Source organism: Danio rerio, chromosome 12, assembly GCF_052040795.2.
Source record: "Danio rerio strain M-AB ecotype USA chromosome 12, GRCz13ab, whole genome shotgun sequence".
NCBI lineage: Eukaryota > Metazoa > Chordata > Actinopteri > Cypriniformes > Danionidae > Danio > Danio rerio.
In genome coordinates, this window is record NC_141032.1 from 25,479,306 (window position 1) to 25,505,037 (window position 25,732).

General features: G+C 35.7%; 1 protein-coding gene across 15 annotated transcripts in view; it reads right to left on the reverse strand.

Annotated features, from left to right (window-relative positions):
- Window positions 1-25,732, reverse strand: part of mpp7a (MAGUK p55 scaffold protein 7a) — a 192,619-nt gene that overhangs the window by 47,727 nt on the left and 119,160 nt on the right. For 12 of the 15 annotated variants that reach the window (XR_015503259.2, XR_015503264.2, XR_015503265.2 and 9 more), the window contains 5 exon segments: window positions 23,570-23,651; window positions 23,356-23,441; window positions 22,987-23,061; window positions 19,749-19,945; window positions 18,555-18,619 (listed from right to left, as the gene is read on the reverse strand). Coding sequence is in view for 5 of the 15 variants with exons in the window: in XM_087274601.2 (XP_087130727.1) it covers window positions 18,555-18,619; window positions 19,749-19,945; window positions 22,987-23,061; window positions 23,356-23,441; window positions 23,570-23,651 (505 nt within the window). In the remaining 10 variants the exon portion in view is untranslated. 15 annotated transcript variants of the gene reach the window in all.

The following is a 25,732-nucleotide window of genomic DNA, read 5'->3' on the forward strand; positions in this document are numbered from 1 at the left end:
TATATGGTACATACAATGCAGAAATAGGCAATAGCTCTTGTCATAAGCACACAGTACACATCAGCTAAAGCCCTTTAGGTTCTGTCGATGTAATTTGCAGATGATCCCTAAAACTGCATGCAAAAGGGCTTTAGCTGATGCGTTACTGTGCATTTTGGTTCTGTTGATGTAAATCGCAGATGATCCCTAAAACTGCGTGCGCGAATATCAAACCTTAAGCCAAGTTTACTGAGCTAGGAGGTGATTGCTTTTCTAAAGTATTTCCCAGTTCACGCTCGAGGGCTCGTGCAGCTTCACGAAGCCGCTGAGGAACAGACTTCGCCATGTTTATGCCGCCAAATGTCCCAAATAGTCCTCGCGGCAGCTGTGACGACATAACCTAAAACCTGCCTTGCAGCAACGGTGGCCGTCTGTGGGCGTGGCCAGGCCAGAATGCATTTTCAATTTCAAATCGGCTTTCATTCGTCGCGATGTGTTAAATGAAAATGCATTATGTTTTTTTTATTTTCATTTTCATTTTGCAGCAAACATTGCACATATGTCTTGGAAAATGCTAACTGAAATACAGAAATACACTGCCTTTTACATATTGCATTATCGTTTTGCGTATTACATTTCAAAATTAATTTTGCTACACACATCCCATGCTGTTATGCTGAAAATGTAATCCTGCATTTCCTAGACGCGAGTGTAAATGCATTTAGGACAAATAACATTTAAATGATCATTTTGCCACAGTTTCTGCTTGTACTTTATTCACATCAAATTCAGTTTGTGTATAGCATTTTCAATTTAATTTTGCTACTTATAAAGCTTTAAAATGTGGATACAATTTACAAATTAAAACAGTGTTTGAAATGAGAAATGCAAACAATGTAATTTAATTTACATTTTCATTCTGCACCAAACATTGCTCATATGTCTTGGAAAATGCAAATTCAAATACAGAAATACATTGCCATTTAACATATTGCATTGCCATTTTGCATATTACATTTTGAATTGAATTATGCTACTCGTATGCTTCCATACTTGAGAACTTAGTTGGCTAATGATGGTTTTTGAAAAACATCCCTGGGTGGTGAGAATAGTTACTTTGATTTCACTGATATCAGATAGGGTGATGTAGTGGCACAGTATGCAGTGCTGTCGCTTCACAGCTAGAATGTCGCTGGTTCGAGCGTTAATTGGGTCAGTTGGCGTTTTTGTGTGGAGTTTGCATGTTCTCACTGCATTCGTGCGGGTTTCCTCCGGGTGCTCCGGTTTTCCCCACAGTCCAAAGACATGATACAAGTTAATTGGGTAGGCTACATTGTCCGTAGTGTGAGTGAGTGTGAATGATTGTGTATGGATGTTTCCCAGAGATGGGTTGCAGCTGGAAGGGCATCCGCTGCGTAAAACATATGCTGTATAAGTTAGCGGTTCATTCCGCTGTGGAAACCCCAGATTAATAAAGGGACTAGACCGAAAAGAAAATGAATGAATAAATGATTTGCAGATATTTTAGTTTGATTGTTTTCTTTACATTGGGAACAAAACTAAACAACACTCAGGAATTGATACTAACTAGACATGGGATGATAACAGATTTCAAGGTTTATCGTGGCTTGAAAAAGTCGAGGTTTGAAAACCACAAAAATGTTCTTTTATGTTCTTTTATACCATTTCTATGGTATATGTAGGGCTTTTTTAGAGTTTTATTTTTCTTTTTTCTTTTTTTTTTGTCTTTTTTTTTACAAATAGTTTATTTTTAGGGCGTATTACATTTCAAAATTAATTTTGCTACACACATCCCATGCTGTTATGCTGAAAATGTAATCCTGCATTTCCTAGACGCGAGTGTAAATGCATTTAGGACAAATAACATTTAAATGATCATTTTGCCACAGTTTCTGCTTGTACTTTATTCACATCAAATTCAGTTTGTGTATAGCATTTTCAATTTAATTTTGCTACTTATAAAGCTTTAAAATGTGGATACAATTTACAAATTAAAACAGTGTTTGAAATGAGAAATGCAAACAATGTAATTTAATTTACATTTTCATTCTGCACCAAACATTGCTCATATGTCTTGGAAAATGCAAATTCAAATACAGAAATACATTGCCATTTAACATATTGCATTGCCATTTTGCATATTACATTTTGAATTGAATTATGCTACTCGTATGCTTCCATACTTGAGAACTTAGTTGGCTAATGATGGTTTTTGAAAAACATCCCTGGGTGGTGAGAATAGTTACTTTGATTTCACTGATATCAGATAGGGTGATGTAGTGGCACAGTATGCAGTGCTGTCGCTTCACAGCTAGAATGTCACTGGTTCGAGCGTTAATTGGGTCAGTTGGCGTTTCTGTGTGGAGTTTGCATGTTCTCACTGCATTCGTGCGGGTTTCCTCCGGGTGCTCCGGTTTTCCCCACAGTCCAAAGACATGATACAAGTTAATTGGGTAGGCTACATTGTCCGTAGTGTGAGTGAGTGTGAATGATTGTGTATGGATGTTTCCCAGAGATGGGTTGCAGCTGGAAGGCCATCCGCTGCGTAAAACATATGCTGTATAAGTTAGCGGTTCATTCCGCTGTGGAAACCCCAGATTAATAAAGGGACTAGACCGAAAAGAAAATGAATGAATAAATGATTTGCAGATATTTTAGTTTGATTGTTTTCTTTACATTGGGAACAAAACTAAACAACACTCAGGAATTGATACTAACTAGACATGGGATGATAACAGATTTCAAGGTTTATCGTGGCTTGAAAAAGTCGAGGTTTGAAAACCACAAAAATGTTCTTTTATGTTCTTTTATACCATTTCTATGGTATATGTAGGGCTTTTTTAGAGTTTTATTTTTCTTTTTTCTTTTTTTTTTGTCTTTTTTTTTACAAATAGTTTATTTTTAGGGCAATTATATCTTAGCAGCAGTATTTCCAGGACCATCCATATCAAAAGCTGTAGGTCAGCCCTTGATTCAGCAAACATTTGACAAAAAAATTGCTGTAACCATCCAAGCATGCTATAGACCTGAACAATGCAGTGGCTTACTTTATGTCCAAAGAAAAGAAAGATATCTAAAGATGCCTTTTCAAGATGACAATAGTCAATGATTTATTTAAATTATTTCGCCTGACATGTCTACAGTTCCAAAATATTTTACATTTTTCTTAAAATAAAATGTACTGTGTTCGATGGGGCAAAAAAGTAGCTTTTAACCCAGACATTTAAAAAGAACATAATTTAAAGCATTAATCACAATGCCGTGATACTGTAAAACCATGATATTTTTATCCATGGTTATCATACCTTCAGAATCTTATACCGACCCATGCCTAATAACAATAACAAATTCTATCTTAGAATGAAAAATACTGTCAAATGGGGAGATCAGAAAAATGGTCGAGACTACCATTTGCAAGAGAAGAGATTTGTTAAACCAGAAGGAAACTAGACAATGATACGAAAAGACATAGAACATTGTGCAGCCACATATCAAAAAGATTATTGTCCAACACGCACAGAAGAAAGAAAGAGAGGGAGGATAATAAGAGGTGTACACAAAACGCGTATGGGAGACTAAAATAAAATGGGATATACAAATTACAAGTGGTATGGGACAGAGGACAAACACAAAGCATAATCAAAAAGAGCTCACCAACATGGAGTCCACTTAAATACGAGGCAAACTCATTCTCCTCTTCAAATTATGAAAAGCAGAAGGAACGAGGACAGATTCATATTAGAGAGCAAAACAGAAGAACTCCTGTTCACTGAAAGACTGTCAGTTCAGCTTGTAGGTACATAAACAACTGACAATGATTATTCCATTAGACAGTTTGAGGTCAGTAGGATTTGTAATGAATGCATTTATTTAGGAAGAATGCATTACATAAAAAAATGCAATAAATTGACTTCACATTGTATTATTGAAATATGACTCATTTAACATATTAATGAAAGTCTTCTGTGTAGCTGAAATGCTGTTCTGTTTAAATAAAAATAGGAAAAACAAAAGCATCACAGTTTCCACAAAACATATTAAGCAGCAAATGGTTTTCAGCACAGAAAAGAAAATTTTGCTCCAAATCAGCGTATTAGAATGAGTAACGGTGCTGAAAATTCTTGCTTAAATAAGAGAAATAAATTCCATTTTAAAATATATTAACTCTTGTACATTGTTCAAATTTATTACTCTTTTGTTATGTTCAGGATGGAAACATCCACTGAATTAAACTGCTATAAAAATGCATCAAATAAATATTTTTTTAAATGATTTTGCATAAATCTGTTAAATCAACCTCAGTTCTGATCAAAACTACTAAATTGTTTAGAAAATTTGCATGATTTTAACCCTTTTATTGCCAAATTCATAAATGACGTCACTGATTTGGTTAAAAAAAAAACACACACAAAATGATGTATTTTCAGAGATTTAAGTCTTGGACATGTGATTGAATAGTAACAACATTGGCTTTGATGCATTGCTAGCTTTAAATTTTTTCTCCCTAATTTATTGTTGGTGGCTGTTTTGCACAATTGACTACAATTATAACAATATTTGATGGTGCATAAATTCACAGTCTTTGTTTTTGTTTACTCCATGTAGTTCTGAAAGCTGAGATGCATATTTAGGTTTTCTTAGACACGCCAAGGTACATTAAGTGTGATACGGTCACTCTGACACACTCATAGATATGCATGAATCCACTTAAATTTGCTGTTATACTCCATATAAAATCCAGAAATTAAGCTTTTTTTGCACAGGCCTATCTAAAGGGTTAATGGTGTCAACTGATGATAAACAGTAAAAATTACAAATTTTACCTCTTCCCAACAGGCAAAACCACCAACAATCACAAATGCATGATTACATATTGTCATGGTTTTGTAATAAAAAATGTGGTTATATTGGAATCAATGGGGCAAAAACAGCCACCAACAGTAAATTAGAGAGTTTTTTATTAATCAAAACAATGCATCAAAGGCAATCTTGTTTCACATGTCCAGGACTTTGGATAAAAGGTTTAAAAAATCCAGTCCACAATTACATTTATATTGAAAATATGTCACTCAAAATCACGCCAATTTAAAACAGATCTTTTAAATTGTAATAATATTTTCCAGTATTACCGTTTCCTCCTGCATTATTGAGACTTCTTTAAAAAAAAATGCTAATCTTACCAACCTCAAACTTTCAAATGGCTGTACAGCTACCATATTTCTTATATATTATTGATCCTCTACATCTGAACCAGGTGGAAGGATCTATTGGCAGCATTCACATTCAACATTCACAACTTTCCACGTGAGCCAAAAAACAGATTTCCTTTGTCTAATAGACACAATACATAATGCATTCAATACGTACCTTACAGATGGGGTAAAAGAAGTTATTCAAAACATCTTTTGTATCTCACACAACAATACGACTATGAATTACTGGGGGAATGCAGTCACATTCACATTCACACAGTCTATCATGGAGAAAACTAAAATGGATGGTATTCATTTGAGCACTTATCATACAAATTTCATCTAAAATGTAAGGTGGAGTTGTTAAGGACAGGGATGTATTGTGCATGAGAGCTATATGGTAGGGTAGTGAACTCTTGTCCCCTTTACACACTCTGCTACGCTCCATTAGAAGGTTGTGGTCCAATGAATGCTAATCAGCCGTGTCTTCATTGTTTGGCACTCTGTTACCACATACAAGGGTTCCTCTGCTAATGATCTAATAGCTAGGACATCTAAAAGGCCCACTAAAGTTAAAGTTATAGTATACCTTCTATGTCCTCCACTGGGAAAGCAATATGAGGAATATGATGATAATAAAAGGATTAAAAACAGATCAACAGTAATGGGGAGAGTAAAAGAAATGAGGAAGAAGAAATTGACCTACCACAATTGACTGTATCATCATCTTATGATAGAAAAAGAAGGAAAGATAGAGTCATACGACAGTACACATTGCAATTCAACAAAAAATTAAAAAACCGGTTATGTTTTGTCATTCCAAACCAATTTAAAGGGTTAGTTCACCCCAAAATACAATTCTGTTATTATGTACTCTTCAATTTTATGACAAATTCCGAACCTGTTTGAGTTTCTTTCTTCTGATAAACAAAAAATATGATATTTGGAAGAATGTTGAAAACCATTGACATCCATAGTTTCATCCATCCATGTGTTTTACTATGGATGTCAATGGTTACCGGTTTTCAAAATATTGCCTTTTGTGTTCCAAAAGAAAAAAGAAACTCTGGTTAAAAACCACCTGATGGTGAGTAAATAGGAGTAAATAGGCTGTTTTAATAAAAGTCAATAGAATCTAACATTAAAGGTGCAGTATAGGTGATTGTGTTCAGAAACATTTTTTGTTGTGCTAATTAAAAGTCTCTTCACATTCTAATAGTAATGTTTAAAGTAAATGATCTAAATGTTTTTATATATGTATTTTTATATTCTGGGTAAGACATAAGACTAAAAAATGTTTGTCTAAATAAAAATTAGTCAGGCGGATAAACAACTGATTACCTAATTACGATAGGCAACTCAAACTATTTTGTTTTTGAAAGGGCTTCTGCCAAAAATGCAGTATCAAAACCTTTCTAAATCCTGAATCAATATCGGTGTTACTTTTGTACACTGGAGGAAAATGACATTATGCAGTTCAAACCATGATCTGAAGCATGACACAATGGCTGAAGTATTACTTTTAGACAGGTACTTTTAAAACTATTATAGCCATGCAATGCTTATGCAGACTGTATTCTATTTTCAAGTTCATGGAGCATCCGTTACAGCATCGATAACATAGTCGGTACCAGTTTAAGCGAGTACAATTGAAAATGAAGTCACTCGTTGTCTTGGTCACATAAGTGTATTGAAAAAAGAAGATATTTCTGTTTTTAGTACTCCTTTTTACTGATCTGATTTAATTTAGAATAACAAATTACAGTAATTAATAACTAGTTGAATAACAAAACATAAGTACAGATGTATTTTCAGATATATTATAATATAGTGAATTTTGATGACTTAGCTATAATAACTTAATGGGGCCAGACAGAATCTGCGGATGTTTATTGTTGTTTCTGTATTTCTGCAGAGAATTTTGGTAAAAATCTGCGAATTTCTACAGAATCATTTTGGGAGTATCATAACTAAAACCTTAATATATGAAATATAAAATATTATCCTTTAAACTTTATTTAGTGTTGAAAATGCGAATCCAATTAGATCCACTTTATTTTATAAACAAAGCAAGTCTCTCATATCATATATCTGCTAAAAGACAAAAAAATATTACTGTACAAACTGTATTGTATATAAATCAGATAAACATGTTCCTATTAGTCAATGATATAACTGTATTTATTGTAAAAACTGAATAAATATAGATTTACACACATTTATTCAAGTTAATAAACAGAATAAATGATGGGCTAAAAATCTGCAGAATAGAAAAGAAAAGAAAAAATACTGGGTCATTAACATTTTACATAAAAAAAAATAAATAAATAAAACTGCAACATTTTTTATTATAATTTTAGTGATCAGCTTGAGGTAGTTCAATTTATCTTTATGCTTTTGATGAAGTAGCAATTATCTTAAGAGCCCTTTAAACCATGTGGCGGGCCGTAATTCAGGAATGTCTTTAAATAAATAATTATTTAGGCCTAATTGATTATTTATTTATTATTTATGTACAATAATTAAGACATAAAACGAGAAAGTAAAATATAATCAACAAAGAAAATGTAAATGAAAACTGTAAATGAAAACGTAAATAAAAAGCTTATTTATTGACTGCCTTAGTCCTATCACTTTAAAATAACAAACACTGTACACCTATCTATATGTAGGCTAACCCACTGCTTTATTTATTTATTGTGCAATTATGTGTGTTTGTACTTTCATTTTAGTTGTCTTTTATTTCCTTAATTTTACTTTCCAAAATTAATCCTCATTGCACTTAAGTTTACTATCATAATATCATAATAGAGGTTGTTAACCAGTTTTTAATGATTAATGAAGGAATTATAATGCTTTGGTTCATTATTTCATCATCATTTACAAGTAGCAGGGTATTTACAGCTATATATTTCTGTCCGTTCGCATCCCGTCCTTTTGTGCCTATTGGCAGCATAGTCGCAAACTGCTGTTACACCTGAAAAATCATTCTTAATTCTTTAATGCCGCAACGGCACTACACATTGTGGGTAATGGTCCTTTTGAAGTGTCACCCACTGTAAATAGGTCTGTTCCACCTAACCAGCTTTACTGAAGTGAAGATTGATTTTTTTTATTCGCACAGTAATTCATTTTTGAACAGTGAAAACTGACACACTCCCACTCAAACTTTACTTTCAATACTTAGTCTGAAATAGTGTGTAGGCATGACTTCAAAACAATTTTAGTACTGCTTAATAGATTGTAAACAATTGTATTTTACAGTCATTTGGATGATTTCATTATTTAAAATTTGCAAACAATACTTTTTCTGAAATTATTACTAAGGAGAAAGTCTGAATATAAAATATAAAAACAATTTTACCCCAATGGCAGTTACAGTGAAAATTTAATTCCTGCACCCCACTGTCTACAATTACGCTGGACAAAGTGCGTGTCTTCGTAGAGTTTTTTTAATCGGTGAATGGCATGATCTAGTGTTAAATAAGGTTGTCTATGGTCATCTATTCGGTGAGTGTTCATGACTCTGAAAGACGTGGCTTTGGACGGCAGGGGAGGGACGTGCATGTTCAAAGCTAATATGCTAACATAAGCATTTTGGCAGATCACCTACTGCACCTTTAATATAAAAATATCTTCAAAATATCTTCATTTTTGGAACAATGAATAAATGGGAGTGAATAAATAATTAGCGGTCAATTTTGAACTAACAATGACTTTAAATGTTGACAGAGCCCTAAAAGGTTTCTACGAAAAGTTTTCAGTATACCATTAATTGGTAAACCATTGCGTAGCTCATAGGAAACTGTTACTACAGAACAGCTAACATAGTTTATTACAGCAGAGAAAGTGTGTACTTGAGTGTGCATGTGCAGGCCTGAAGACATGGGAACATTTGGAGTCACTTTAAAAGCTTCCTCCAAGTCATGTGGTCTCAATTCTACTAAACAAGCTTAAATCAAAACACACACGAGCAAAGGGCAGCATCTACACACAGCCTGCCGTACACATCCACACAGTCCTGCCAAGAAAGCAACACCATGAAGAGGAGGATGGAGGGCAGTAAAATCTTTTGTGTGTTGTCAGTCAACTGAATCCTTAGGCATCTGCCTTTTTGCTGGTGTGACCCAAAGGACCAAAAAGACAAAATCAATTAGAAAAAATGAAAAGCAGGGATGTTTTTCATGGTTTGGGACAAGAAATGAGGCCACTAAGCTTTGGATAAGAAAAAAATATACAACAGCAAATTGGAATGACTAACAGGTGAAAATGAATAACAGACACACCTATCATAATTAAACTTATTCGACAAGTTCATGAAGCGGTAAACTTTACTACGACTAGTGTCTATAGTCAGTAATGGGTTCCAAAATCCATTTTGGTCAGAGAGTACAAAAACAATTGCAACCACAGACATAAATAGGACAGGGCAAATTTAGAAACGAGAATCGAAATGACGCAATTTTGAGATGACAATAATTTTCCAAAAGATAACAGATGCTTTTTGCATCCCACAATTTATGAATGAATCTAGAACAGATGATTATTACAAATAAGTGGGGATGGTAAATGTAGATTAAAGGGGAGCTTAAATTGTTTCCATATCTACAGTGATGACAGAACAATTGGATTGAAAGTGTATCTGGTCAAACAAACATCTAAAGGCCACAAAGCAGAGCATGTGAACAGACATGAATAGACCTACTGGGCTTACAATGTTTACATATACAGATTTACATCATTTCTGTTGAAGACTCCAGATATACTGTTTATATCCACCATTACCAATATAAATCTATCATATTTGCTAAACAAAATCTATCTACATGCAACATCAATATTAATATAGAAAGAAGAGTATGATCAGTTGACGATACTGTAATAGGTTGCATGTAAAAGGTCACAGGTACATGTAAAGGTTGCTGGTGTGACCAGAAGGTACATTTCTTTCTCTCTCGTTCTTTCTAAAAAAAAAAAAATCCAATTATCAAATATTAGGTTATTTATCTTTACAAAATAAACAGACATTACTAAACTAAAAGTCATTACTGATAACTAATAACTACTTATAGTAATATACAAATAACTACTGAAGTGTCATTATGGCCAGTGGTTTTTATAGCAATGGCCGTTGTACCAATGACATTGCATAAAACTAGAGAATAAAATAAACAAACAACAGAACAGAGATTATTGTGTAAGCATCAGGGCAAGCTGTACCTATATAGGGAGTTTTTACACTAATAAAAGTAACAAAGTTATTGTAAAATCTGTAAACTGAATTTCAGGTTTTTCTCATATCACATTTGACTGCCTATACTTAAGCTGGAGTAAATGCTTAATCATGTATACTCAAAAGTTGACATTTCATTCATTCATTTTCTTTTCGGCGTATTCCCTTTATTAATCTAGGGTCGCCACAGCGAAATGAACCGCCAACTTATCCAGCCCATGTTTCACGCAGTGGATGCCCTTCCAACTGCAACCCATCTCTGGGAAACATCCATACTCTCTCATTCACACTCATACACTACGGACAATTTAGCCTACCCAATTCACCTGTACTGTATGTCTTTGGACTGTGGGGGAAACCGGAGCACCAGGAGTAAACCCACGCAAATACAGGGACGAACACAGCGAACATGCAAACTCCACACAGAAACGCCAACTGACCCAGCCAAGGCTTGAACCAGCAACCTACTTGCTGTGAGGCAACAGCACTACCTACTGCACCACTGCGTCGCCAAGTTGACATTTCACTTTTCACAAAAGTTGTACATTTCTATATCCTGGGTTCACATCCTTATGTGAATATGTATGATTTTAGTAGACTTACATACACAGTATATACTGTACACAACCCCAACTCAAAGCAGAATGGAAAATGAAAATAAAGAGTGATGTCTAAATTTACTTTGACTTGTATTTCATTGCAGACAATACAAAAAACATTATTTATTGTGCTCCTTAAGATTTTTATTGTTTTTTTTTGTTTTTGTTTTTTTGCAACATAATTAAAAAAACAGTTGGAACTAGGGATGGGAAGATTAACCGATATGTATCGATACGCGGTCATGCGCGTGCACGATGCGAGTGCATCGGTTGAGCAGCAGAGGATGAATGAAATTTTGGAAGCAAATCGAGATGCATCGGTTTTTGCGAGATGCATCGATTTTTCCGAGATACAGCTTATATTTTTAATATAGAATGTATTTTTTATTTATTAACAAGTGTTGTCAACCTGTTTTTGGCGCATAATTTAATCGACCTACATAAAGTAAGCCTTAGCAATGGATTTGCGGATGTGCACACACTACAACTCAGTGTATCAGGTGTGCGGATGAAGCTAGTGGAGCGCCCTCAGAAAGTGCGAGAAGCAAAACAAACATTTTATTCCCCACTGAGTTTTAAATCTAAAGTATGGCAAGCAACATTATGGATTTAAGGATGGACTACATGACAGGACAGATGCAATTTGCAAAATGTGCCGCGCATCTGTAAAATATGCGGGCAGTACGACTAATCTGAAATCTCACTTGAAGCAGCGCCACGGTGTTGTTGTGAAAGCATCTTCCAGTGTTTCTGCATCCCCGGCTTTCGCACTGCTTCAACCAGCTCCAAAAGTGGTGAGAAAAGCATTGCAAGTTTTTTTTCCGTGCGCAACAGTTCTGCTCGCTCTACGCCAATAACGAATGCTATTGCATTGTTCATCTGCAAAGATATTCAGCCTAGTGTCACGGAGAACGAAGGTTTTAAACACCTCCTCCTGTTAATTTTTATTTAATTATAATAATAATAATATTAATAATAATAATGATAAAAATAATTGGGTGTCACGGTGGCACAGTGGGTAGTTTGACCACCTCACAGCAAGAAGATTGCTGGTTTGTTATATTTTTATTAGCCTGTTGTTTACAGTGACAGTGATGTTTCAAAGCAGCATAACACTGCTAGTTCACAACCTTAAGTTTTGAATAATCAGTGGCAAAATATCTTTGTAAAACTTGTTTTCATAGTTGAAAAGTTAAATCACAATTCTTGTTGTGCAATGCTAAATTTATTTATGTTGAAAGAGTGCAAATATATACATATTTTTTTAATTGATATAGCACTTATATATTCTGTTTATCTTGAAAATACTTAAATAATATGTGCTATATGTTCTAAAATGGCCCTCTACTGTAAATTGACACTCTGGCTCTGAGAGAAGAGCCAGTTTGTAAAAAAAAGTCTTGGTTTTGCTTGGTTTATAAATAATCAAACTCATTCAATGGCACAGCATCCTCTTTCACATCATCTCATAAACTTGATCTAATTAGTGCTGAAATATCGCATCGTATCGTGATATGGGTGTGAATCGTATCGTGTTGCATCGCAATATGTCACAAATGTATCGCTAATATATCGGATCGTATTCTTTGTATCGAGATGCGTATCGGATCGGCATTATAGCTTAGATGCCCAACCCTAGTTGGAACAGTAAAGCATTAACCACTTTTTTATGTTGTCATTCCTTTCACAACACTTAAAAGATGTTTAGGGACTGAAGACACCAAATCATGATGTGTTTTAGGTGTAATTTTGTCCGATTCCTCCTGCAAACAAGTCTTATAGTGGGCAACAGTACGTAGTCTTTGTTGTCGCATTTTGCACTTCAAAATGCACAACACATTTTCTATAGGAGACAGGTCAGGACAGCAGACAGGCCAGTCAAGTACCTGTATCCTCTTCTTCAGCAGCCAGAACTTTGTAATGTGTGCAGAATGTGGTTTTGCATTGTCTTGTTGAAATATGCATGGAAAAGAAGGCAGCATCTCTATGTACTTTTTAGCAATAATGGTGCCATCACAGAAGTGCACATTACCTTTGCCAAGGGCAATGACATAACCCCATACCATGACTGACCCTGGCTTTTGGACTTATTGCTGCTAACAGTCTGGATGATCCATTTCTTCGTTGGTCCAGAGCACACGGCATCAATTTCTCCCAAGAAACACCTAAAATACCTATTTTTTTATTGACAGTGCATGTTTCCACTGTGTGATGGTTGATCCTAGATGCCTCCAAGCTCAAAGAAGTCGATGGCACTTCTGGACACAGTTAACATAGGGCTTCCTTTTGGCACAGTACAGTTTTAATTGGCAACTGTGGATGTAACTACATATTGTGGTACTTGACAAAGGTTTGCCAAGGTAGTCCTAAGCCCATGTCGTGATATCGCATATTGATGAATGACAATTCTTGAAGCAGTGCTGCTGGAGGAATCAGAGATCACGCTTGTTTGGCTTAGACTTGCACCCTTGTCTTTTTTACGCATTGATATTCTGCCAGATCCTTTAAGTCTTTTAATTATGTTATGCTCTGTAAAAGGTGAAATATCCATTTGTCTTCTTATCTTTCCTTGAGCAACATCGTTTCCGTGTTTTTAAACATACCAATAATTTTCTCACAGATTTGTTGACAAACTGCCGATCCTTGGATGTACTTTGCTCCTAAAGGACTAGAACTTTCTTGGATGCTGCTTTTTTACCAAATCAAATTACAATCACCTGTTGACATCACCTGTTGCAAATCAAATCATTTTTTTAACCAATTTACTTGATTACCAGCCCTAAACTGCTCCTGTCCTAACATTTTTTAGCATGTGTTGCAGGTCTGAATGCCAGGAAAGAATGTATATTTATAAATAAAATGAAGACATAACATAAAAAAATATTTAGTGTTCATATTGTCTGCAGTGAAATGTAAATAAAAGTACATTTGGAAATCATTACTATCTTTTTTTTTATTTGTGTTTTCCATACTGTCCCAACCTTTTTTGATTTGGGATTGTATATTTTTGCTTATTTGGGCAGGATTTCTTTATCCAAGATTATGAAACCCTGCTTGAGAGTAAATGCCACTTTTCTGCTGTTAGCTTTGTGGTGTCAAAATTAAAGTTACAGATACTTGCAAATGTTATATGTACATACTTTTTACAGACACAGAAACTGTCTGTGTTAAGTAAAGAAAAAGTTCCAGCATTTTTAATGAAACATTTTCAAATATTGACCAAGAAAAAGGACAACAGAACTCAAAAAAGACCATTTATAGTCCTTTTCAGTCATTAGTTAGTTGGTAAGAAATGATTTGAGGATGCTCAAGGACAGAGCCAAGATGTATAAGAACATAAAGTCAAGATTTAGAAATGTATGAAGTGAAATGTCAGCAGAAGCATATTAAATAATTGTTTACCCAGCTAAATTGTATGTATAATGTGGAAATGTGAAGAAAGATAAGTCACAATTTAGTTTAGCCAAGTTTGAAAAGAAAGTACTACTGCTAAATTTCTATGAATCCTCTGCATGCTATTTCAATGCTTATAAATCATGACTTAGACATAATTTGACCATAGCAAGCCTTAAAGTTTTACTCTCTCTATACCTGCCCAGAGGTTAGGAGTTTGTAATGGATATGACATAAAACATCAGGTAGTGATGCTGTCATGCTCTTCTGATAAGTCAGGGTTTATGTGAGCACTCATATCTGCAGCACAAAGCTCCAGCATGTGTTCATTCATCCAAAAAGAGCCCCTAGTCACTGCTCTTTGAAATATGGGCTAACGTCATCACACTGCAGGCCAGTAGACAGATGGACTTACACTTAAAGCGCGCAGTTGAGCAGCTTCAAACAAACAAAATATCTTTCATATAAGCACACTAATGTGCATCTACTGTGCACCTGTGTTTGCATTGACATGTATATACAGCAGTCGGATTCAGTTCAAGTCAGAAATGAACATACTATTGTCCATCTTTTTCTCTCTGGACTTGTATAATTGTTTTTTATACAGTATATTGGAAAGTCAAACTTATTAAAATAAAACAAAACGTTTTTTTTTTTTCAAATCTGACACTTTCCTAAGGTTTTGATTAATGATAAATAAAATTATTTGAAGATGATTATACCAAAATGGATGGCACGATGGCTTATTGGTTCACAACAAGAAGGTTGCTGGTTCGAGTGCCAGCTAGGCCAGTAGGCATTTCTGTGTGGTGCTCCGCTGGATTCATATGGTTTCATATGGCTGTAATGTCCATTGATTATCATTTGATAATTTTATAGCATATGTGCATACTAGGAATCTCAAACTCAAATTGGCAGGGGGGCATTTCAGTGACTGAAAATTCATAAGTGGGCCGTTTTAACATTCAAGCACAAGAAAAAAGGTGGAAATCTGACGTAATTAATGCATCTTCTATAAAATTATTATTCTGACCCAACCAATTGCGTAGCAGCAGAAAGCAGTTGCGGGTAGCTTAAGTGACTTTACTGGCAGTTGTTGTTCTTCTCAACATCTTTTTTGTTTGTTTGTTTGTTTGTTTTTTTGTAAAACTACAACAGAGGGGAAAGTATGTACATATCACATTTACTTTAACAAGTTAAATTCAACCAAAGGTACAATTTTACTAATGTACATAGTTTTTATGCATACCTTAATAAGCATATGAGGAAAGTCTATTAAATGAGACTTGAATTGCGGGATCGCAGTATATTTTTGACGTCAGTTGCTGGCCGGAGGGGGGAGGAGGGCAGTCCGTGGGCCGGCAGTTTGAGACCACTGGTGTATACTCTTTATATGTTCTTCGAAATGTTTGAAGTATTAAAATTAGAAAATATATTATAATAAAAAAGGAATGTGCAAATTCAACGTATGATGTTATTCTGTAATGTAACAATTAAAGTTTAATATCACTATGTGAAATGTATAAAGTCTGTGAAAAATGATGGCGGTTTCATGACACCTGGGGTGGTCCTGGAAAAATCATCAACATCAATACCTCGGTGACACAAAACTTTTCCTTTTCTTTGTTTTGAGCAGCTGGCCAACAAAGTGATGGAGAAATATGGAAAAGGTGGGAGGCCGAGCATGTGGCATTGGGCATAATAATCTAGAGTGGCTGTTTTATTCAATCATGTGTGTGTGTGTGTGTGTGTGTGTGTGTGTGTAGTTGTATGATGACGGCAGCATGTCGAGTGTTGCAGTGCGTCTGTCTCGCGGTGAGCTTTAAGTGTGCCCATGTGTAGAGAGTAACCCAGCACAGATCTGTAAGGACCCCTGATGTCAGTCGGTGGGAGCGATTAGAGCTGTGGTGTACAAACATATGCACACACAAACGCATACAAAAATCAGACATGAGAGATTAATGGAAACCAGAAGAGGAAGCTTATGTCCAGGCGTGCATTAATGTATATGTACATGAATACACATGTGTGCGTGTATTTATATGTGCCTGGCACCAATCAGACGAGTCGGGGCGTCCCTGTCTGATCACTTCACCTTGCACCTCCCACCCTTCCCTAGCTCTCTTATAATCTTTTCCGGTTGCTGTTCCTTCTACTCTTTATTTTTTGAGTACTGCTCTTTTCAAAGGGTCTTGGCTGGATTGCTTTGGCATCTAGCATACAACAATTCAAAGATTAAATTCTGCTATAGTCCAGAAACAAAAGGATGAGTGTGTGTGCAAGGCTCAACAATAAGATGACTTGTGTCAAGAGACAAAGAGTAGATACTGATATTTCTGTTGCAAATAATAGAAAGTTGCTTAATTTCATCTGTCTGAGTTTACAGTACACTTGAATACATCATTACTAGGAATTATTGATTTTGTTGATTATATAATTTCAAGAATATACAAGTATCAAGTTAATCAAAATTTTACTTTTTGTGGGTGCAAAAGCATTGTGAATCATTTTTTAAATATGTTTGTAATGATGTATTTATTTATATGCATAGAAGTCCACTGAAAGATTACTGAGGACCCCTGACTGAGGAGCACTTTAGTTTATGTAAATAAAAATGTTCGGATGTAAATTAAAATGCTTTAATTACCAAGGTAATGATATTTAATCGTCAAAGAAACGTCTTCGTCTGAACTGCAAAAAACACTTTTAACACTCTCGAACGGAGGTGTTTATTAATGTTATTTCATATTCTATAAAACAAATGGACAAATATTTGTAGTAAATGAGTTGACAAAAAGGGCCAAGAATAATTTGATGACAGTGAGGATAAAAGTGTTCATTCAGAATGAGTTAGTAAATGATTAATAAACTATTCAAATCAACATTTATATCTTAATATAAATAAAGGGTCAGTATCAAATAAACAATACATCTTAGCAATCTTGTGTTAAAGTATACATAAAATTGGATAAAACAACAACAAAATAATAATTTAACAATATATCATGATTTGTGATTATAACTGTACAGTAATTTTATTTTATTTAGATTTTATTTGTGTTTATCTTGAAAGGAACAGAAATTAATAAAGTCCCTTACTTTCTTGTTTAGAATTTAACTGAGTCTTTAAAGGGTCACGAAACACCAAAACACATTTTTTGAGCTGTTGACAGTCGTATATGTGTTCCACACTGCTATAAACACTATTAGGACACCTATATTTCACTAAAAAGTGTAAATTGGTTGTTTTTGCCTTATTTCAAGCAAATTCGTACTTCCGGTTTGAAACGAATTTTTGAAGCTGCGTCACAGTCATGACATAATAGCGTTGTATTCCACCGTGCAGACTGGGCGTCTGTGCCAGAGTGAGTCTTATTACGTCTTACAGTGTGATGCATTAATGCATGAGTAAGGCTTGGTTCAAACCAATCAGCGCACTTTATTGTGCAACTTCATTATTATATATAATAATATAACCAAAACATGTAATGAATTAAGCTGCTCCTATCATGTCACCCATTTTCTCCCTTATTTTTCATTTACTAACTTATTCTGAATAATCTTTAAAAACCAGCAACTTCTTTAAAATAACTGGTTTTTAAATGATGCACTAAATTTAGTAATTTAAAAAAATATAATTAACAAAGTATGAAAATACGATCATTAAGCACATTATATGTGCTTATAGGTCAAGAACAGAGAATTTGTATCTGCAGTTATAAACTGCTTACTAACATCAGAGTTAATGCTTAACAGATAATGAATCAACTATTAGCTAATGCTTAGGAGATGACTTATAGTGGGTAGTTATTATAAAGTATTACCGAACTGTCTATATTAGACATTAAAATCTAGTGTGATCCACATATTTAAGTTAAAAGTTAAACATTATTTATGGAAAACTTAATTGTACTTCAGATGTGTATATATAACATCACTTTCAGTTGCTTTGACCTAAATAATCACAACATGGCTAACAATCAATCATTCTTTTATTGTTTTCCCACTACTAATGGGCCGAATCATCCATCAAATAAAAAAAACTACAAAAAAAAAAAAAAACCCATATTGTAGAGCCCTTTGTGTATTTCAGTGTCTGTTTTAGTAGCTGCATGACTACATGAGTGTGGTCCTTACAAAATCTTTTGCTGGAGGTCCTCTGAAGTGTCATGACAGGCGTGGGTCTCCAGACTGCAAGCCTCCTGAAGAAAGTGAAGAGAAAGATAGAGCTAGTTTGATTGTTTATGTTTAAGGTCATGACAGCTTCTATGGATATGTTATTGATGAGAAAATGTATAACTGTGAAATTATACATATTTTTAACTGTATTTGCTTTAACTGTTTAAATCTAAAACTGCTTTAACTGTTTAAATCTAAAAATTCTAGCCTAATTAAAACCAACAGAGAAAGAGCTAGAGTGGCATTTAGAGAGCTTGCAATCACATAGTGTTTGGGGCTGTATTAATCATCTTTGCGTAAGAAATTGGATCCAAAAAAAAAAATCTGTGAAAAACAGGGGTGATTCTAGGCAAAGGTGTCAGCTTGCTCATCAAATCAGTCACTATAATTTATAATCAAAATGTGTAAAGGTAATATAATAATGGCAATATAACACTCCAAATAAGACTGACAAGCGTATTCTGTAGTCACACAGAGACATGCAATAAACCCATCAGATTTTATTACCATATGGGGATTACTAAACACCTAACTACAATGCAGTGCTACCTGCATAAGTATCCATTAGTGAATGTGTGTGTGTGAGAGAGAAAGCGAGAACGAAAGATCAGCCAGAAACAGCACGAGCTACTGTACATTTGACAGGTTCAAAAATGTGTTTTACTTTTGAAAGTTACTTTTTCAAGAGAAACAAGGCAAAGAAACTATTTCCTAAGGCAGCGCACATGTGCACGCACATCAGACTGCACTTTTACGCAGAACGCAACTGATGTGCAATTTTCCATGCGTGGACGTCCAAAGTGGATGTGAACCAGTGCTATCATTGTCTGTCATTACTCATTCCAGGCCAGACAGCCACGGAAATCCAAAGTATTTTGGCCGAGCCCTCTTGCACAAAAAGGGAAAAAAATGATGAGGAAGACAAAAAAAAATCTCAGAAAAGTCATTCCTTTCATAGTAGGGAGTGAAAGTCAGGTTGTAATGGAGTGGAAGAAGTCTGGAATGATGGAGAGACGGAGAGATGGATGCATGACAGGAGAATATGATATACGAGGGGGCTGGACAGAGGGCGGACAGAATGATGGACTCATGGAGCGCTGTTGAATTTAAACCTGGTGATAGTGGGAGGAAGACAGAGGAGCATTGGCTAACCTTTCCTGAAAGTGTTTGGAAGGGATGAGGCCAGCGCGCAGGTTGCCATCGCCCTCCAGTTTGGCCTGCCACCATGTGGCATCATCCTGACTCATAACCTGGAGGATATCGCCCTTCTTGAACCCCAAGCCTGCCTCCTTGCAAGGGATCGCCTTATCCTCAGCTGGATTGTAGTCAAAAAGCGCCTTTATAAACATCTAAAAAGCAAGAGAGAGAGAAAAAGAGCTTCAAAATGAACAACATTAAATGGATTAAACTGAAATGAGAGAAGGATGAGATTCAAATCACATCTGCTCCATCCTCCTTCTCTAAATCATGACCAAATCAAGGTGCATTTTGGGTAGCAGACTGATTTTCCACACATACACTCTTAAAATCCCGTTGGAAATGTGGTGTGATTCTCATTAGAGCTTCTCTTAACAAAGGAGATCATGAGGTGTTTTGGGGACTGGAGTGAATGAGCAGACGTTTCAAATAAATAAATATGACAAATAAGAAAGTAAAGAGCTACTGAGAGCAAGAGGAGACAGCAAAGTTCCCAAAAGCATAGAGCAGTGGCTTGTGTTGATTTAAAGCGCTGCGTGTGCCATACAGAATAATGATGTTACAGTGGAGAACGTTCCCCACAAACACACCAATACATCCTGAGGGAACGCTTCATCTCGCTGTCTCGCACTCCATCATTTTTTTATCCCTCATACACATGTGCAGCCAATTAGCAGCACTTCAACATATTCATTACACGTGCGGAAAACAGTAAACTACGGTCACTGGATAAAAGACACACACACACACACACACATGCAGCTTATAACTGAATTCAAAACAGAAACATATTTAAATCATTACTGCACAGTAAAAGGAATATAACAGACTTGCAAAGAAATAATACTGCCAACATTTACAGCAGAATGTGCAAAAGTCTGGAGTCAGTCATTTATTTTTTGCATTGAATTTAGACTTATTTTTAAAAGCATTTAAATACAGTGGTCCCTTGCTATAAAATGATACACCTTCATTGTGTTCTGCGTCCTGATTGGCTGTGGATCATTGTCAATCAATCTCCTCTGTGATGTGTCTCCTGTACAGTAGAGAATGCATTCAGCTTGCCAAATTTGCATAAATCTTTGATCGCTAGCAGTGTGACACTGAAGTGCTGTGCTGTATGTTTGCATGTTTTCTCCCAACAAACCCCATTATGTTCATGAAACAACACCATCAAAGACACCCACAGTAGCACACAAAGGGAAGGGGAAGACGCGAACCATCGCATAAAAAGTTGGACTTCTGGACATGCTAAAGGAAGGTAGAAGTTATGCAAGTGTTTAAACGGGAAAGAAAAGGGTGAAAATGTTAATGCCTCTCTGAGAAAAGTGTAAAAAGGGTGTAGTGAGGGGTTTTACAGCCAAACATCTATAATAATTGTAAAAAAAACTGTTAAAAAATAAATCCAACTACTTCACGGATTCCCCTTTTGCAGGCTATTTTTAGAACGCAATCACGGGATTAACAAGGGACCAGTAAAATTCTTTAATTAATGATTTTTACAAAAATATTAAACAGAAAAAAATACATATTTTAAATTGAAAGCAATGAAAGATTACTTAAAACAACAAATCAGTTCATTAGAAGTATTTCCAAATGATTGTGACTAAAGCAGTGGCTACTATTCAAGATGTCAACATGTATGCTGCTTTGGCAGAAATGTAAATGATATATATATATATTTTTTTTTTTGACATGGCAATGCCAGAATGCACTGCAAAACTCTGCTAAAACTGATTTGTTCATGGTCAAGGTCAAGATAAACTGCTGCAGTTCAAACAGAGCATCAGAATGGGAAAGAAAGGTGATTTAAGTGACTTTAAACGTGGCATGGTTGTTGGTGCCAGACAAGCTGGTTTACACATTTCAAAAACTACTGGGATTTTCACGCACAACAATCTCAACAGAGAATGGTCCGAAAAAGAGAAAATATCCCGTGAGCGGCAGTTCTGTGGGCGCAAATGCCTTGTTGATGCCAGAGATTAGAGGAGAATGGCCAGACTGGTCCGAGCTGATAGAAAGGCAACACTTACTCAAATAATCACTTGTTACAACCGAGGTGTGCAGAAGAGCATCTCGGAAGGCACAACATATTGAACCTTGAGGTGGACGGGCTACAGTAACAGAAGATAACACCGGGTCCCACTCCTGTCAGCTAAAAGCAGGAAACTAAGGCTATAATTCGCACAGGCTCACCAAAATTGGAAAAAAGTTTCCACGTCTGATACGTCTTGATTTCTACTACAACATTCAGACGGTAGAGTCAGAATTTAGCATCAACAACATGAAAGCCATGGATCCATGCTGCCTTGTATCAATGGCTTAGGCTGGTGGTTGTGGTGTAATGGTGTGGGAGATATTTTCTTGGCACAATTTGGGCTCATTAGTACCAATTGAGCATTGTGTCAACACCACAGCCTACCTGAGTATTGTTGCTGACCATGTTTATGACCACAGTGTACCACAGCAGGATAATGCACCATAAACCGTGAATCACTTTAGACTGGTTTTTTGAACATGACAATGAGTTCACTGTACTCAAATAGTAATCTCAATCCAATAGAGCACCTTTGGGATGTGGTAAAATGGGAGATTCACATCATGGACGTGAAGCCGACAAATCTGCAGCAACTGCATGATACTATCATGCCAATATGGATCAATATCTAAGAGGAATATTTCCAGTACCTTGTTGAATCTATGCCACAAAGGATTAAAGCAGTTCTGAGGACAAAAGTGGGTCCAACCAGGTACTAGTACCTAATAAAGTGGCCATTGAGTGTATTTATTATTTAATTACATTACTTGTATCAAGTCTTTACCTTAAAATGATCTGAGAATCCACTATTACCAGGCTTTACTTTTTTTTGTGGTGTGAGTGACTGACTTCTAAGAGTCTCTGCACATGTGGAACATTTCAAATCAGTCATTATTGAGGTTTTCATGTAGACAGCAGGCTGTGAGGCAGCTCTCCTGGTTTAGGAACAGATTGACAGGAGCTGGACGAGAGCTAAGGGGTTTAGTGCAAATCATTTGCGTCGAAGATGGATGAGAACGAAAGCTCATCCATCAAGGCTGTAGTCTGTGGTACATGAACGGAGGAAAAACTCCCCACTGTCAGAGTAAAACATCTCATATCAGCCTTCTCTCTCCCCAACTGTGTGTCATGTCTGATCAGCAGTGAACTGTGTACCTTGGGCTCCTTGCTTTGTGCCTCATCTTTGATGCCTGGGACCACTTTAAATGTGATGGCACCTTGTGACTGGGACTGTAAACAAAAACAAAATGAAAACTATCGACAACATTTTCAACAAATAAAAAGACCAATTAAATATGTTAATGAATATGCACATCTCATTTTATAATTATACATGAAACTGAGCTTGAAACAACATTTTATTTTTTAACTTTTGCTATAATCTCCTAAAAAATACAAAGCTTTCTTCAAAAGTTTACAGTACAAAAAAGTTTTGGATGAATAAAATCCTAAACAATATTCTATTACAGAAACATGTTGCTAATGACATTATGATTTTCTTTTCTCACAGACACACACACATACCAGAATGCGAATAATTTCTTCAGGTTTTTTGTCATCTACAGGGATACCGTTGACCTCTTTTAGCTCATCCCCGACATGTATCAGCCCTGAATGCAACAAAGATTAATGGATGGCAATAGTGGAAAAAACACAGATTATTCAGTATAATAAACAATATCAAACTTCCAACTAAACATTTGAGTGTTGCCAGGGTATATTTAAGTATAGAGCTCACCACTTCTGTCAGCTGCGCCACCCCTTAAGATACGCGCCACTAAGATTGCTCCAGTGTGTTCATCTTTCTTTATGGTGGCACCCTGTAACACACATACACACACACACACACACACACACACATTATGAGTCAACTGACATCCCCAGTAAAAACAAAAATACAAAAGTCATTGAATGCAGCTTTCCAACATACTTCAGTATATCTTCCTTTGTGTGTGTTTATAAGAAGAAATAAACTCAAACAACTTTGAAACAAGCAGAAGGAGAATAAGTGACAATTTTCATTATTGTGTAAAGTGAACCATTCATTTAAAAATGCAGATTAGTTTATGAAAGAAACAAAGTGTTGAAATTAACTGAGTACCACAAGGCTACCTTTTCAATGGACCCTTTTCATAAGACTTTAAGCGTCATAAATCCTTGAAAGTTTTTTTAATAACTTATTTACATTAATGAAGCTATACTTTGTACTATATATTCATCTTTGCATCAAATATAAAAAAAAGACCTCTTTTGCATGGTGCTTGTAATGCAGCGTCTGTGGGTGGAAAAGTAAATTTTGTTCTCTCTTCAGGTGGCCTTTTTATTTACTTTTTTCTGAACTTCTTAACAACATTGTTTAGTTTTTTTAAATTATTTGACCAAATAGGAACACAAAAATTTTTTTTTTTTTGTTACGCTGATCCACAAGTTGAGGCAACCATGATGACTTCCATTTCTGAAATACCAGGAAATGTGACAATTATTGCATTTGCTGGATGATGAAGCATAGTTTCATAGAGAGCAATTGTGTTGATTCAATACTTTGACAGTAATGGGAAATTCATACAAACTCTAAAAGAACTCTTAAAATCTTCAGAAAACTGATGGAAAACGTTTTTATGGATATATCACCTGACTTGAGTCTGCACCTCAGACAAAGAGAGCAGACAAGATGACAGAAACAGCTTTATGCTGATGAAAAAGATTTTTTTTATGTAAACTAACATAAGCACATATTGGGCAGCATAAACCACCAAAACGTATCACAGAAACTTCCGTATTATTGTGTGTCAAGTCAGCATAATAATGATCACAACAGGCCTAAAAAGGCTTAGCATGCATTCTGCCATCACAACATTTAATATGCTAGCATGTGTTTTTCTGTGTCTGTGGAAGCAAAAAAAGAACTCGGTGAGTATAGAGGTATGGACAGATACACACAACCACTTAATGGCTTAAGTAGACTGCTACGCTTGCCAAAAAACAAGCAGGAATGCAAATTCATAAGCTATCCATGGTACTGCTGTGCCAACTATCTGCTCTGCCAGCCCTCGGTGTCATCCTGCCGCCATACATACTCGTAAACTACTGTAACAGAGACACATGTGGCCACACTCACAGCATGGGTTGTCACACACAAACACAGCCAAATTAGATGGTGAGACTAAGAAAGCAAGATTCCTAGCCGGCCCGTTCAGACACAGACAACATGTCAGACAATTTGAGCTTTAGTGTGTCTTTTTTCACCCTCTGTTTTCTGCATCAGTGTCTCGAAGGCTGTTATTATTTCCAAAGCATCCATGACAGTGGATGAAGGTGCTCCACCAGTGTGAATGTGCATTTAAAAAACCATCAAGATTTTTTTACCTCCCTAATTCAGGTGTCTAAAAGTAGTGAAAAATTGGCCTTGACAAAAGTTGTTCCATTGGCACATCAATGGCATTTCCAATAAAAAAGAGATACACACAATCTTTTTTTTTTTTTTTTCCTAATCTGCATTACCTCAGAGTAACCAGTAATCTGCTGTCGAAGCTGTTTTGATGACTCGGTCACCTATAATGATTTTACAATGTCATCATCATGACTAACACATAAGCTCAAGGTCCTCGTCTGATGTGTTAAACACAGCCTTTATGATGGAAAGTGCAGCCGTTTGTCGACACTCCCTTTGAATTTTTTCTGTTGATCAAATAATTGGAGCAATTTGGTGACCTGGAAGGACGTGAAGGCGATTGGCCTGGAGCTTTGGGAGGTGAGAGAAACCAGCGATCAGCTGAACTGTTGCATTTCAACCTGAGATAAAGCAGTGGTGTTTATGATACACACAAAAAAAGAGAGATTGAGCGAGAGAAAAAGAGTGAAAAAGAGAATTAACCGACAGATTTACCATATCATTTTGTTA